Consider the following 14229-nt stretch of genomic DNA (forward strand, 5'->3'; position numbering starts at 1 on the left):
TGATTAAGTATTTTATTTCATTTTTAAAAAAAAATTACGATATTTCTAATTACCTTTAAAAAGATTATTCTCTTTGAACAAATTAAAGCGACTTTTGATCCCCTTAGAATTTGATGCTCGAAATGAATTTTTTTCTTTAATTTTAATTTGTATATTTAGTTTGTATGTATATGATATTATATGAACAAATAAAAATAATCTAAGTATCTTGGTTCTTGCTTAGTTGTGTTACAAATGAATGTTTCTCTATTTATACTACATATTAGGGGCTAATAAATAAATAATGATTTTTATAGAAGTCCCTACATATTTATAAATAGGCCATTCTTCTAGAATTCTCTACATGTGTAGAGTATTCTAAACCTTTCAAGAATTCGTCTAGGAGATTCTAGAGTCTTCTTAAGATTTAAGAACCTCTCAATAACTCTAGCATCTTCCTACTAACTAAGTGGTATGATGAAATGGCGGGTCATGACATTTGACCATCTTAAATTATTTCATTACTGATCATCTTATCCGTGCTTCGCATGATCATTAAAAAGACTATAAATTTAAAAAATATGTCTATTTCTCAAAGTAACACTACTCAAAAGGATTTTCTCATTATTAAATATTTCTTTTATGATTCATGTTAAAAGTTCAAGGGCTATGAAGTGGTCGATAGTATCTATAAGTATTAGTAACTCGTGAATTCATCCGCGTTTCGTGCGGTCATGACAAACACAAATAATTTACTAAATATTATTTGAATAGAAGAGGTATTATATATGTAAAAATATATTTTTATGTATATCTAATATATGTGAATTTTAGTTGAAATTTTTAAATATTTGTTTAAAAGTTTCTTCTTACATAAAAAATATATAAAATAATTATATTATACCTTCCTATAAATGTATAGATGTATAATTTGGTTCCATAGGAAAAAAACATGAAATTTTTGTACATGTAATCATCTTCTTTAGAAGTGAAGAACTTCTTGTAATTTATAACTATTTTAAAATAAATAACATAAATACACTATTTTTCAAAGTAAAAAAAACAATAGAAGAAGAAATAAATAAATATACTTTTAAATAATAGATTATATATATTGGGTTTGTTAAATATAATAAATATACTTTTGATGTAAATAAGTAATGGTTACAATTAAATAGTGAATAATGTTTTAATTGTGAAACTTCTACGTACCAATCAACTTTAACGTAGAATAATTATTTTTATAACGTGAAAAAATATAATTAATGTTCTTGTTCTTAGAAAGTTAGTCAACTAATTGTTATTATAATTTCAAAACATTATGAGCATGTAAAGCCAAAGTGAACTCAAACAATGGTGACCTAAAATGACCTCTTCTCATATTTATTCTATATTTAGGCTATTATCCAGATATAATATATATTTGACTAAATATACATACACCGTCTTCTTATTTTTAAATTTTATAGATAAATCTAGCACTAATTTATAATCCCGCAGTATAAAACAAACTTATACTTAGTTAATACTTCATGTTATTCATTTGTTTTGTTAAATTTGACTTTATTCATTTTGATCTTTTCCGCCCTCCTCTAACCAAATATGAAATGTAATTATGTTTAATGAATTGAATTTTGTAGAAAAACAATAAACAATACAACTTGAGCTTATGATGAAAATGTAAGTTATACCCTTTCTTTATAATATCAATAACAATTATTGTGTCTAAATTATTCCAAATAATACAAATATTTCTTTTTTGTGTATATAATTTTTTTTAGAATTACCTCATCCTCTCTCCCTCCATATTATTTATATTTATCTTTTAAACTTTTTATGCAAACATTTTTCTCGATAGTTTTAAGAACTTACATAATAAGCAACAAATAAAAAATTACTTTAATTATTAAGTTTTATTTCTTTTAAGAAATCAATTATAAATTTTAAAATTTGATTAGTAATTAGCAGACTTTAAACATAATTAAGTTACTGATTTGAATCAAGAAAAAAGATTTATAAATTTTAAACTCGATTTATAATTATAGCAAAATTTCAACCATAATTAAGATAAATTCGTGAGAAAAGAAAAAAGTTCGTATAACAATTAAACTTAAGAGGCATCGTAAAGATACACAAGAAGGAAAGAAAGAAATAATACAATACACATATCATTGCGACTTTAATCATTAAAACTAAAAGTTGAAGGAAAAATAAAATCAATACATAATTGTCTAAGATCTTGTCATATCATTTCACAAGCCAATTACTATTATTTGAAATTCGTAATTTTTATTTGTGGTACTTTTAATTTTTTTTAAGTATAATATTATTTTTTTCTACTAATTATTTAATGATCTATCATTAACATTAGAAATCAATGGTAATTTATGGATAAAAAATTGAGAAATAAAATAATCAAACATATTACCTAGTTAATAACAATAAAATATGAGAAAATTTATGTGATAAGATGGAAATTTCCAAAATTTTATATGGTTTTAAAAATATTTTTTAGTTGTTAATTATTGTAATTTATAATAATTTTTAGATAATTTTCAAATAATATGTATTGCTCTTTTTGTCCCAATTTTTATGTATTGCTCTTTTTGTCCCAATATAGAATTAGAAAAATCAGCCAGTTTTCTTATGTCTTTTAAATATTTGAAGTTGTTAATTATTGTTATTTATAGTATCATTACGTAATTTTCAAATAATATATGTTAGTTTTCATGTATAACTTTTAAATATTTTAAATTGTTAATATTATGATTTATACTATTATGTATGTAATTTTTGATAACTTTAAATTGAACAAACTATAATTACCGATTTACCACACCACGAAATATTGAAATCAAGTTTAAAATGAAGAAATAATAATGGGTTCCACATGATCAGAATATTGCTAGCAAATGAAATTCTCCTTGAAAAGAAGAGAGTTAGCAAACAGGTGAAGCACACATGTTGACGGTGTGTTGCCTGCTAAGTGCTAACTTTTACTTCTACTTACTAACTAATATATAAGCCACAATAACCACACACCTCACGGTCGACATGCCTGCCTGGCATTAAAAGGCCAGGGGTAATATGGGTATTTACATTAGTATTATGCTTAACTACGGTTGTACATCGCTGGTTTACGGCGTATATTCTCATCAGTTGATATAAAAGCTTGTCTGTATTTTGTTTTTTTACTTTGCTTCTGCCGAAAATTTCTTTGATTTTCCATGCATGTGGGCCCATTTATTCCCCCTATTTCACACTTGTAACCTGTTCAATTTTGCTTTGCATTTATTCCAAGTCTCTTAATAAATATGGACCACACCTCGCAATTCCCTTCCATTTCATTCTCTTTAATTACTCAATTTATACAATCAAATTTACTAAATACCCTTTTTCCTTGGATTCGATTGATTAATTCATTTTTATCTGGTAATTTATATGCATCTGTTATAGTGTTATCATTAAGTCTTTTGTAATTAACTACCATTCTTGCTTTACCTCGCACTATCTCACTATGATTTCTTACCATGAATGCTGCTGACCTATGTTTTGACGTAGATCTTCTTATTACTCCTAAGTTTAGTAATTCTTTTATCTGTATACCAAAATCCTCTAAGTCTTGGTTAGTTGCTTCAATAACAGCTGCTTTTATTATATATTCAGGATTTATGATATCTAATTTACATACTACCTTATTATTTTCCCAATATTTTAAAGGTTTCTCCCCTATTATTTCCATTTCGTCTAATATTGTTACTATATTGTCCAAGTCTTTAGGACTTCTAATTGTACCTATCCTATCAATTCCTGTTTGAAAATTATAGAATTCATTTTCTACTTCTATTAAAGTATAATCTCTTTCTCTTATATCATATTCTTCTTCTTCCTCGTATTGTTCCTTATGTCCTTGGTCTTTACAACATTGACTTTTACTTTTGCAATCCTTACAACATGTCTGTAAGCTATCTTCTTCGGAAGTGTTTGGAGATATCTTAGCTTGTCTTCCTTTTGTTTCAAATTTCATGGTTTGTACTAGTGTATATGTTAGATGTTTAAAGAATATTACTCCATCTCTTGTAATTAATGTTCCTCCATTATTTTGAATCATAAATTTTAATCCTAATACAAAATCTACATTTATGTTAAGGTCTCGTACCCATATCATATCAAGTGTGTACATTGGTTTATAAAATTCATTACATGTATTAATAAAGCTTACCTGCGTCTTTCCTATATAATGTTGGTATGTATTATAAGTTCCATCCATTTGCATAGCTGCAATTGGCTTGTCTAAGGTTCTTATTAATTTTTGTAGTAAAATCTTTTTGTTTATTATACTACTTGTACATCCTGTGTCTACCAATGCTAAGGTTTCTAACTCAATGTCCTGTATTCTGAGTCTAGCTAGTACTTTAACAGTAGTGAATTTTTTTTATCTTCATTACATATTAAATTTTTATAATGATTTACCATAGTTTCTATATTCATTAATTCTGCTTCTTGGTTATGTGTTTTGCACATCCCCCATTCTTCTGTTCTTTGTATGGATTCCGTCATATTTTCTTCAAGTTTTTGTTTTTCTTTTTCTAACAACATTACCTTTTGTTCTAGTTCATTTATCCTACTTTCTAATGTTATTATTCGTAAGTTTATTGTATCATTACTTATATCTCTATTTTCACGTCCTTCTTTTACTTTTATTTTTAATAGATTTTCTATGCAGGTGATACATCCTTCAGCATAGCAAAACTTGCATTTTGCCCTTTTTTCTCTGCTTGGATACCATCTACATAGAATACATTGGTTACTATCTATTCCTTTATTTCTTTCAAACCCATGAGTACATTCTTGTGAAATATTCATCATAGTACTTATTTGTAATTCTTCTAAGTCTATATTTTTTAATTCTAATCCTATTTCATTTATTAGTTCTTCATTAGCTGAATCTGACTCATCAGACCATGTTGTTTCTTCTATTTCTACACTTACTATTGAATATATGCTTTCATTATCTGACATGTATTCATCAACATTAATCAGCGTTTCTTGAAAATCCTCTATTAATTGCGAGTTTCTAGTTCTACTATTATTTCTTTTAGGACATACATTTGCTAAATGTTCTACGCTTCTACATGTGAAACATTCTAGCTTATTTTTATAGTTTCTATCGTTTCTATATTATCTAACATGTCTATCTTTATTTAGATATGGCTTCCTGGCTGAAGACCTTCTTAAATAGTATCTTTTATTATTATTATATTGCTGATTATAGTAGGGTCTGCGCTTCTTGTATCTTTTTTTGATTTACTTTGTTATTTATCATAACTTTGGGTTGTATATATAACATTTTTACAGAAACTCATTTCATTCTGTTTTAGTTGTTTTTGTATTTGTATATTTGTACATTTCTCTGTTAATATTTCCATTATATGTTGTACTTTGTGTCCTATAGACCATTTACCGTTTGGGTTTTGTATTACTCCGTCCCTTTTATACCATCTTTCTTCTATTTCTCTACCTAAAGCTCCTGGTAATTTATTAAATAACTTCTTCCCTAATTCTTCATCAAAAGAATTTCCACTAATTATGCAGTAATAATAATAATCTTTTAGAAAGTTCTTTATGTGGAACCAACTTGTAATACTTAACTGTTCCAGTTTTATTAAAGCATTTCTTTGTAGTACTACTAAACCACTATTTGGGTCTTCCCTTGTAATTAGACTATGTATTTTATTTATAAAATTATATGGGTTTGCTCCCATATTTACCAACGCTTGAAATTCTTGTGGGAAGTTAGATTTATATGCTTCCCATAAGGCTTTTGCAGATTCTCCTAAAATGATTTTCATGTATTTATACATTGTTTCTGCGTCTGCATCTTGGTATGTTTTTATATAGTCTGCTACTACTATTCCTTTCCATAAGTCTATTACTGCATTCCACATTTGAGGATCATGTGCCGCCGCTATGTTTAATATTTTTCCTTTACTTCCCCCCTCTTGTAACCTAATAGGTTCTTCTATAGGCATCCTTCTACCGATTGGTCGTACATTTTCAGTTACGGTGTCTGAATTTATCCTAAATACTCTTCTTCTTGGTACATTTTCTGTACTTGTGTCTATCGTATGTGGTTGGGCAGTTCGTTGGAATGGACTAGCACTTGAGCTAGTGGATTCCATTAGTTCACTTATTATAGAAATTCTTTCTATTTCATCTTCGCTTTCATATATGTTTTCTATTATCTTTTCAAGGCTTTCTAATTTTTCTTGGTTATTGTACTCTTTTCTATATCCTAGATTATCTGTTCTGAATTTGCATGTTTTAAAATGTTTGTCTTCCTTAAATATACCCATATTTCCAGTCTTACAGCCTTTACATTTAAATGTTATATCATTATTATTATTATATCTTTTTTCAGCTTCTTGCAAGGCTTCATCTACTTCATATCCTTCTAGTATTATTTCTATATTATAAACTTTTTTTCTTCTACTAATTCTAATTCTTCTTTTAAATTAGTTTGATTAGAGTAATTATAATTGGTGAATCTTAATAGACGTTTCTCCTTTTGTATTAGTGTACATTAGATGAGATTCTGGTGTGAGTACTTTCTTTTTATTAAATTGTTCTAGGTTCCATTCTAATCCTGCATATTCTTCCGAATTTATTTTTATTGGTTTTATTAACTTTATGCCTTTGTTTTCCATTACCTCTACTAGATCTTCTACTTTTAGTTTAAACCTTGTATTACTTCTAGATGCAACTTTTCCAATGAAACCTATACACATAAGTAGATTATTTCCGCTACTCATTTCTTCGTAGCCTTTAGTCTGTATTCCTAGCTTTATATGCTTTTCGAATTCTCTTAAATTAATCATAAAATCCGGGCTAATATAGAATATTCCCCCATTATTAGTCATATCGACCTCTGTTAATCCTATGATGGATTTCTCTAAGTCAGACCATCTATCATCGTATATTACTATTAATACTTTAGTTCCTAAATTCTTTCTAGTTAATCCTTTTAATCCTACTACTATTAAGCCCATATGCATTAATGTCAATTTATTATGTATTATTCCTCGTAGGGATTCTTGGTTTACTAGATTCATAGTAGCTATTTCTTTTCCTATAGCTGAAATTTGTTCTTCTCTATAATGTCTATATAGCTGATTATTTCTCGCAAAATATCCTGTATCATATAATATCTTTGGGTTAAGTAAGTTCAACTGATTCTGTTGAAATATTCTTAGGTCTTTATCTATATCTATTACTTGGTTTAACTCCTGGATTTGTTTATCTTCTTGTTTATTTCGTGTTAATATTCTTCATATAAGGTTATTTCCTATTCGATTATCAGAAAAACTTACTCATGGTCTTTCTTCGACTGTTGTTCTTCTACCTGAAAGAAAGTTCATTTTTGAGATTTTCTAACTATTGTTGGTCTTTCTTTAGGTGGAGTAATTTTAATATTTTTTAATTGAGTTATTAATTCTTCTATTTCAGAGTGCTTAGGTTGTTCTTTTATAACCTCTTTTTCTTTAATTATCTTGTCTAGTTTTTTTATTTAATTCTATCAGTAGTGCTATTATAGTGTTGTTTTGTTTAATAGTTACTTGATTTGATTTACTTGCAGGTTGGTGATCAGACAGTCCTTGTGGATCTGGTTATATGCTTGCTGTAAATTTTAAGGCTTTAATGTATGATGGATCTTGGCATAAGTCATTAATGAAAGGAGTTTGTCTTCTAGTTGTTGTATTGTCTTTTTTAATTCACTAACTTCGGTAGTTACTATTTCTACTTGTTTTGTAAATTTTTCAATTAATTCGGTTGTTTTTATCTCTAATTCTTTAGGCTTTTCTGTTATGGTCTTTATTAGCTTTCCTATTTCAACCTTTGTAGGTATTTGTTCTATATTAAACTTATTGTTCAAGAATTGGATTTTTCTATCTAGTTCTACTTCTTGTGATTTTAAAAATCAAGGTTTTGTTCTAACCTTTCTAATATCTTCTTATGTTTATTTAGAGTTATTTCTATTGTCTCTAGTAATCTTACTATATTCTTTTCTTTTTCTTGTGTTTTTTCACTAAAGTTTATTATAAGATCTATTATAGTATTATATTGCTTATCTTCTGAATGTAAAAGGTGTTCTCCTTGACTGAAGTTACACCTTATTACTGAATTATCTTTTAATATTCTGTATTTCTTTTCAGGATGAATTCTTAAGTCTAAGTATTCTAATTGTTTTAATGGATCTATAGTTGTTATTTTAGCCTAGCGGGATATCTATTTTACTAATACTTTTCCTCTGAAATTTTATTCTATTATTTGCGGATTGGATATCACTATCGATACTATGTAATTCCCACTTTAGAGCACTTAACAATTCTGGGTTGACTAGTGTAGGTCTATTTAATGAGTATAGGCCTCCGTGATTACAGAGTCTATCTACTAAGTCTCTTGTTTCTAATACTTTTAAATATAAGCTTAATGCCTATTTTAATTTTAACCACTCTGATTTTATTTGTATTTCTCTGTATAAATACCAATATCTTAGTCGTAGTTGGTTAGCAAAAAGGTGTTTTTTCATATATTATCTCTGTCTTGATTTTAACTGCGTAATGAATTTATATTCTAGTCTAGATATTATTTCTATTAGATAATCTAACCTTATATTGTCTTCTTTAGTACTATTTAGTCTCTTATATTCTAAGTATAAGTTTTCTAACTTTCTTTTTGTTTCTAAATGTATCTGAGTACTACGTAGAGGTCTTCTCATTAAATGTTACTTCCCTCTCTCTTCTAATTTATTTTATTTGTCTTGCTTTCTTTTTAATTTATAGTATACTCAAAGATTATATTTAAGATACTATAAATTATTATAATTAACAATTAAAATATATTATTACAAATTTGAAAATTACATAACATACCCTATAAATTACAATAATTAAAGACTTAAAATATTTTTACCTGAGAGGCTACAAACACAGTATTCTTAACACACGTAATTGGTTAAAAACTTAAAATACTCTATTATATCTTTAAAATGATGTTAAATTATTATAATAAAATTACGTCAAAAATGTTATAAATCACAATAATTAATAACTTAAAATATTTTTTAAAAAAATAGAAAAAATTTAGTTGACTTTTAAAATTCTTAGGAAGCAACTGTTAGTCAACATGCTTGCTTCCCTTGCAAGGGGTAATATTGAAAATTTCTTAATTTTATGCTGAAATAATATTGTACATGACTACTTTAGAATTGTACTTTCTCTTTATAGGACACAGAAACCAGTTCACAAGTTACTTTTTTCCTTTATTTCAGTCGAAAAGTGGGTTATTTCCCATGCATGTGGGGCCCTTGTAACTCTATATTTCGCTTCTTTCCAATTTTCATTTCACTATTACCCAACTGCCTCTTAATGTATAGACCCCACTTGAGCAATTTTCATTTCCACTCTTTTGTGCCTCATGAGTCATGACTATTTCTTCAAAAAAAATCGCTTTGTTTATTTCGTGGTAAATTAACTTTTTGTAATTTAATTGCTCAATTTCTTATATTTTAGTTACAAAATATATTAGAGGTATAATTTTTATAAAAAAAAACTAAAATTTTGAAAAAGATTTAATTGAGTCTTGAAGTGTCACATGAATATAAATAGATGGCATAACATATATTATTAAAAATTACGTAAAAATATTATAAATCACAATAATTATCCATTGAAAATATTTTGATTTGCTCTCTAATTTCATATGTCCCATTTACATTGAAACAACATAAGTATCATATATTATTTGAAAATGAAGTGAATGCTTATTTCTATACGTGTGTCTCATAATAAATCATAAATATTTATGCTGCTATAGATCATTTGATTAAACATTGAAAAAGAGTTATATTGATAGAGTAAGAAATCTAAAAAAGTTACATTTTTTTTACGTAAAATACTATAAATCACGACTTAAAATATTTCAAAATCATATAAGAAAATTGACTGACTCTCTAAATTTCATTCGTGTCACATAAGTTGGAACCAAGAGAATAGCATATTATTTTAAAATTATGTAAATTCAATAGGCCACAATAATTTACAACTTAATTATTTTAAAAATTATCTACAAAAATTGAACGGCTCTATAAATTCTATGTGTCACATAAATTACAATAAAATAAATAACATATGTTGGGCCCGTTCTGGCGCGGGCTCACATATCTAGTATTAAATAAGAGAACATATCCGCTATTTTTGTTTTTATTTCTTAATTGTTTATATCTATTTAGTAAATTTTTTCGACGAAATTGGGTGTCACGTGACACCCCTTTACCTTCCTAAATCCGCCCTTGTGGCTAGTAAATATATCAAATAAATTGAAATGAATGCGATAAATATTTCACTTCATTAAATCATTTAACCATGATAAGTTAATATGGTGCAGTGTGAACAGTCCTCCTGTATACGTTTTTACTCTTTTTATTTTTCTTTTTTTGCTACACAACATAGAATAGAAATGTTCTCCCAAAAGAAAAGTGGTAATAATAATCACCTTGTCTAAAACAAACAAATTAATCAAAACATACAACTCACACTTTATCTTATTATTATTATTATTATTATAACGTATAGTAATTATAAAACCACTCATTCAAGCACTTACAAATTATAGAGTGCAACAACAACATTGACTAATTAATTACCTTACAATTCTTTCTAATCTCCCCATTAGATCCAGTAAGAGGGCTAATATTTCCCATCTTAATCATAGAATTAACAAAGTCACTAAAAAAGGCACTTGAACTATTACTATAAGTTTCTACCAATGTTTTAGTTGTTGCTATAGCATCATTACTAGAATACAATATTTGGTCTGATTCAAGAAGTCCTCTTTGATTAAGCAAGTTTTTGAAGTAGTGATTGTCAAATAAGTCAGTGGAGTTCCTGTCAAGTGGGGCTGTGTTGTTTCCATCACTTGTGGAAGGGCATAAGTTTTGGAGTTCAGTCACTAGGGTGGTGTCTAGGGTTGTGTCTGGTCCACCTGATCCACTGAAGTTTGTTAATCTGTCGTCAAAAGTTGCACATTTTGCTAGACCAATTGTATGAGCACCTATATATATCCACATGAAAATTAAAGTTAGTATCAAATTAAAAAGGGAAAAGGGTTCGAAATATATTTGAACTTGGATCGGAATTGCTATAACAATTCCAAACTTTGAGCATGACTTATTACCTCCCTGCACTATTTAATAGTGTATTTTAAAAATATATATAGGCCTATGTGGACATCATAAATATTGCATCATTATAAATAACAACTTGTCCAGCTGAGCACTGATGTATCTTTAAAATATACTATTAAATAGTGCAGGGGTAATATTTAGGTACTGCCCAAAATTTGGGATTGTGACAGTAATTTCAGTCAAAGTTCGGATATATTTCAGACTTTTTTCCCAATTAAAAGTATAAAAGAGTAGTAAACATATGAAAAAGTGAAAAAGATTAAACATCTACCATATATATATATATATATATAAAGAATAATTTTGGTCGTCTTGGTATATATAGTGTAATCTGTTAACGAAAGGGATTTGCTTGTTTCACCCTAGCTTTGCCCCCTTCTTATGATGACACTTTATATGGCATTATATATAGAGTTTAACTTCTATATTTTACAAAGAAAACATTTATGTAATTTTACCATAGTGTAAAAGATAAGGCATAAAATAATTGGATACAATAAATTAATTAATTACTATAGCATAAAAAAATCTTCACACTCTTAGTAAATAGCTAAATTGTTTGGACTTTTTAAAAATATTACTGTACCTGTGTCAGATCCTTTAAAATTACATTACGTTTGAAACGCATTCGATAATATTTTTGAAAAGTCCGAGCACTATAAATAAATATATAGTATAAATACGTTAGATTCAATATGTACACAAACACATTTATGAGATGGTATTTGATTAAACATGAACTTCAAAAAATACTTTTGAAACTGATGGTATAAAATAAGACATAAATTTTTGCATAATTTTTTAATTTCCACGTAAAAAGAAAAGAATGTGACATAAATTGAAAACTTATATTAGTACCTGATAAGCTGACAACATCAGTAACATTGAGTCCAACAACTTGGAACATGGAAATGATAGTATTGAGAGAGTGAAAAGGAGCTGGAAGTCCACTATTTGCTCCTGATACATTACCAATTAATCCATCCCTTCTTCCCAATCTCACTTTCCATGTTGGTCCTCCACTCTATATATAAATAAAAGCATAATAATATTATTTGTTTGACTTCAACTTGACATAAAGTTTTAAAAAGTAATTAAACAAGACTTTTGAATTTTGTATAGTGATACTTAGAAAGTATCAAAATATTGGTCTTAAATATATTAGGTGAAAAATTGAAACTAAAGAGTTTTAAAAAAAAAAGTAATTAAGACAAAAAAATTGAAACGAAAAGAATAAATAAAAGGGGCATACTAATAGGACAGAATCTCTAGCAGCAATAGCAAGTATATCAGCACAAGAAACAACTCCACTGCATGCATCTTCAACAGCTTTCTTAATATTGTCTATCACTTCAAAACCTCTAGCAGAATTTATGTTCCCTGCTGCAAACTTTTCACTTGTGGTGCTATTTCCATCCAACAACAATGATCCATCACACCCCTACAATTAAATATAGTAAACATTTCAGAAGGATGGTCCGTTGAAAATCCTTTATCAAAATATTATACGGTATATATAGAAAATTATATTTTTCCTATTTCAAAAAAAGAATGTTCTGCTTTCCTTTGTAGTCTGTTGAAAAATGAATGACTCGTTTCCGTTTTGGAAACATTTTAATTTCAACTTTTCATGTGACATGTATTAAATCTACAAGATTAAAGAGCACTTTGATACATTTGACATAACTTTAATTTAGAACCACAAGATTAAAAATCTTCTTTATTTTCTTAAACTTGACGCCAAGTCAAACTATGCCTTCCTTTTTTGAAGGAGGGAGTATGAAGTATGTAGGCCACAAATATCTAAAATTAATGAAATGATTTATAACCACTGCATGAATATCTAAAGTTTGTTTTAAACCATAAACTTTAAAAATATTTCTTTTTTTCTTATACTTTAATTTATGTCAAATCAAACGTGTTTCATATAAGACGAAGGGAGTAATTCCTTAATTTATGTCAAATCAAACGTGTTTCATATAAGACGAAGGGAGTAATTCCTTTTCCACGTAAAAATGATTATCGCTACGTACGTAAAGCTCATAAAAGAGAACCTTAAAACTCACATTAACAAAGCAATCATGAAAATGAAGACGAAGCAATGAAGCTGCCATTCTCATTTCATTCTTGATTGCATTTTGGACTTCTTTACGAACAACTTTGAGAACACTTGGACATGTTTTTGCATAAAAATCAGTTGTTAATTGTGAATTTACGACTACAAACATGATCATGAAAGTCACAAATAGAGAATAATACAAAGTAAAGTTGCATGGCTTCCTCATGGTTTCAAAAGTAAAATATATATATTTAGCTAGAAATGTTTATTCAAATTAAGTTGATAAGAATGTATAGTAAGCCAACCCTTATTTATAATAGTGTTTAAGAGGGCATTTGAGGTATATAATATAATATAAACTTATATGAACTAATTAGTGGTGTGATGTATGGCGGCTCCATTTTACATACTTGTTGATTTTATAGTGGACGTGAGTGCATGTAACGCAATTTGAACTATTTAAACTATGTAATGATATTCTATTTTATTCTATTTTTCTATTTATAGTGCAATGTAACTCATTATCGGGGCGGATTTATGATAGAATATTCGAATTCTTGAAAACTCAGTAACTTTTTCTTGATCCTTATAATTATATTGAAAAATTTATTCAAATATCTTGTTGTGCGTCTGCGTGCCAGACCGCCAATGACACGGGATTGAATCCTTTGTGTGTAACTTTTACTTAAACTCATTTTTTCCATTTTCTATAATAAGAAAAATTAAAACGTTTGCACCAGCCGGGAATTTAAAATATCTTTAGAAATTCATGAATTAAAATTTTAGATCTGCCTCTGCATTATAGCAGGTTAGTCACCATTATTTCATCAGATTATTTAATGTTAGGATAATAATATAAAAGAAAAGTTCCCACATTGATTGGATAAGCCTTTTTTAGGTCCTTTTAAGGCCTAGCCCATTTATATATATATATGACTTGGACTTG

At 27.5% G+C, this 14229-nt stretch overlaps 1 protein-coding gene across 2 annotated transcripts; it reads right to left on the minus strand.

Annotated features, from left to right (window-relative positions):
- Positions 1–10555: 10555 nt before the first annotated feature.
- Positions 10556–13567, minus strand: LOC125830002 (peroxidase N-like). Of its 2 annotated transcripts, none has more exons than XM_049509227.1 (4): positions 13291–13567; positions 12477–12665; positions 12083–12248; positions 10556–11091 (listed from the first exon to the last, which is right to left on the minus strand). In XM_049509227.1, the coding sequence occupies exons 1-4, from the start codon at positions 13507–13509 to the stop codon at positions 10673–10675; spliced, it is 993 nt and encodes a 330-aa protein (XP_049365184.1). In that variant the 5' UTR covers positions 13510–13567; the 3' UTR covers positions 10556–10672. The 2 variants fall into 2 exon arrangements, with proteins under 2 accessions (XP_049365184.1, XP_049365185.1); XM_049509228.1 differs by having other exon boundaries at positions 10556–11022; positions 13291–13564.
- Positions 13568–14229: the final 662 nt, after the last annotated feature.

The sequence above is a fragment of the Solanum verrucosum genome, unplaced genomic scaffold (genome assembly GCF_900185275.1).
Source record: "Solanum verrucosum unplaced genomic scaffold, falcon-dt-bn FXZP01000054.1, whole genome shotgun sequence".
Classification (NCBI taxonomy): Eukaryota; Viridiplantae; Streptophyta; class Magnoliopsida; order Solanales; family Solanaceae; genus Solanum; species Solanum verrucosum.

Coding starts and splice junctions, on each gene's coding strand:
- LOC125830002 (XM_049509227.1), bottom strand. CDS start 13,509: ATGAGGAAGCCATGCAACTTTACTTTGTATTATTCTCTATTTGTGACT. Junction 12,249..12,476: donor CTAGAGATTCTGTCCTATTA/GTATGCCCCTTT, acceptor ATTTATATATAG/AGTGGAGGACCAACATGGAA. Junction 11,092..12,082: donor TGATGTTGTCAGCTTATCAG/GTACTAATATAA, acceptor GGATATATATAG/GTGCTCATACAATTGGTCTA.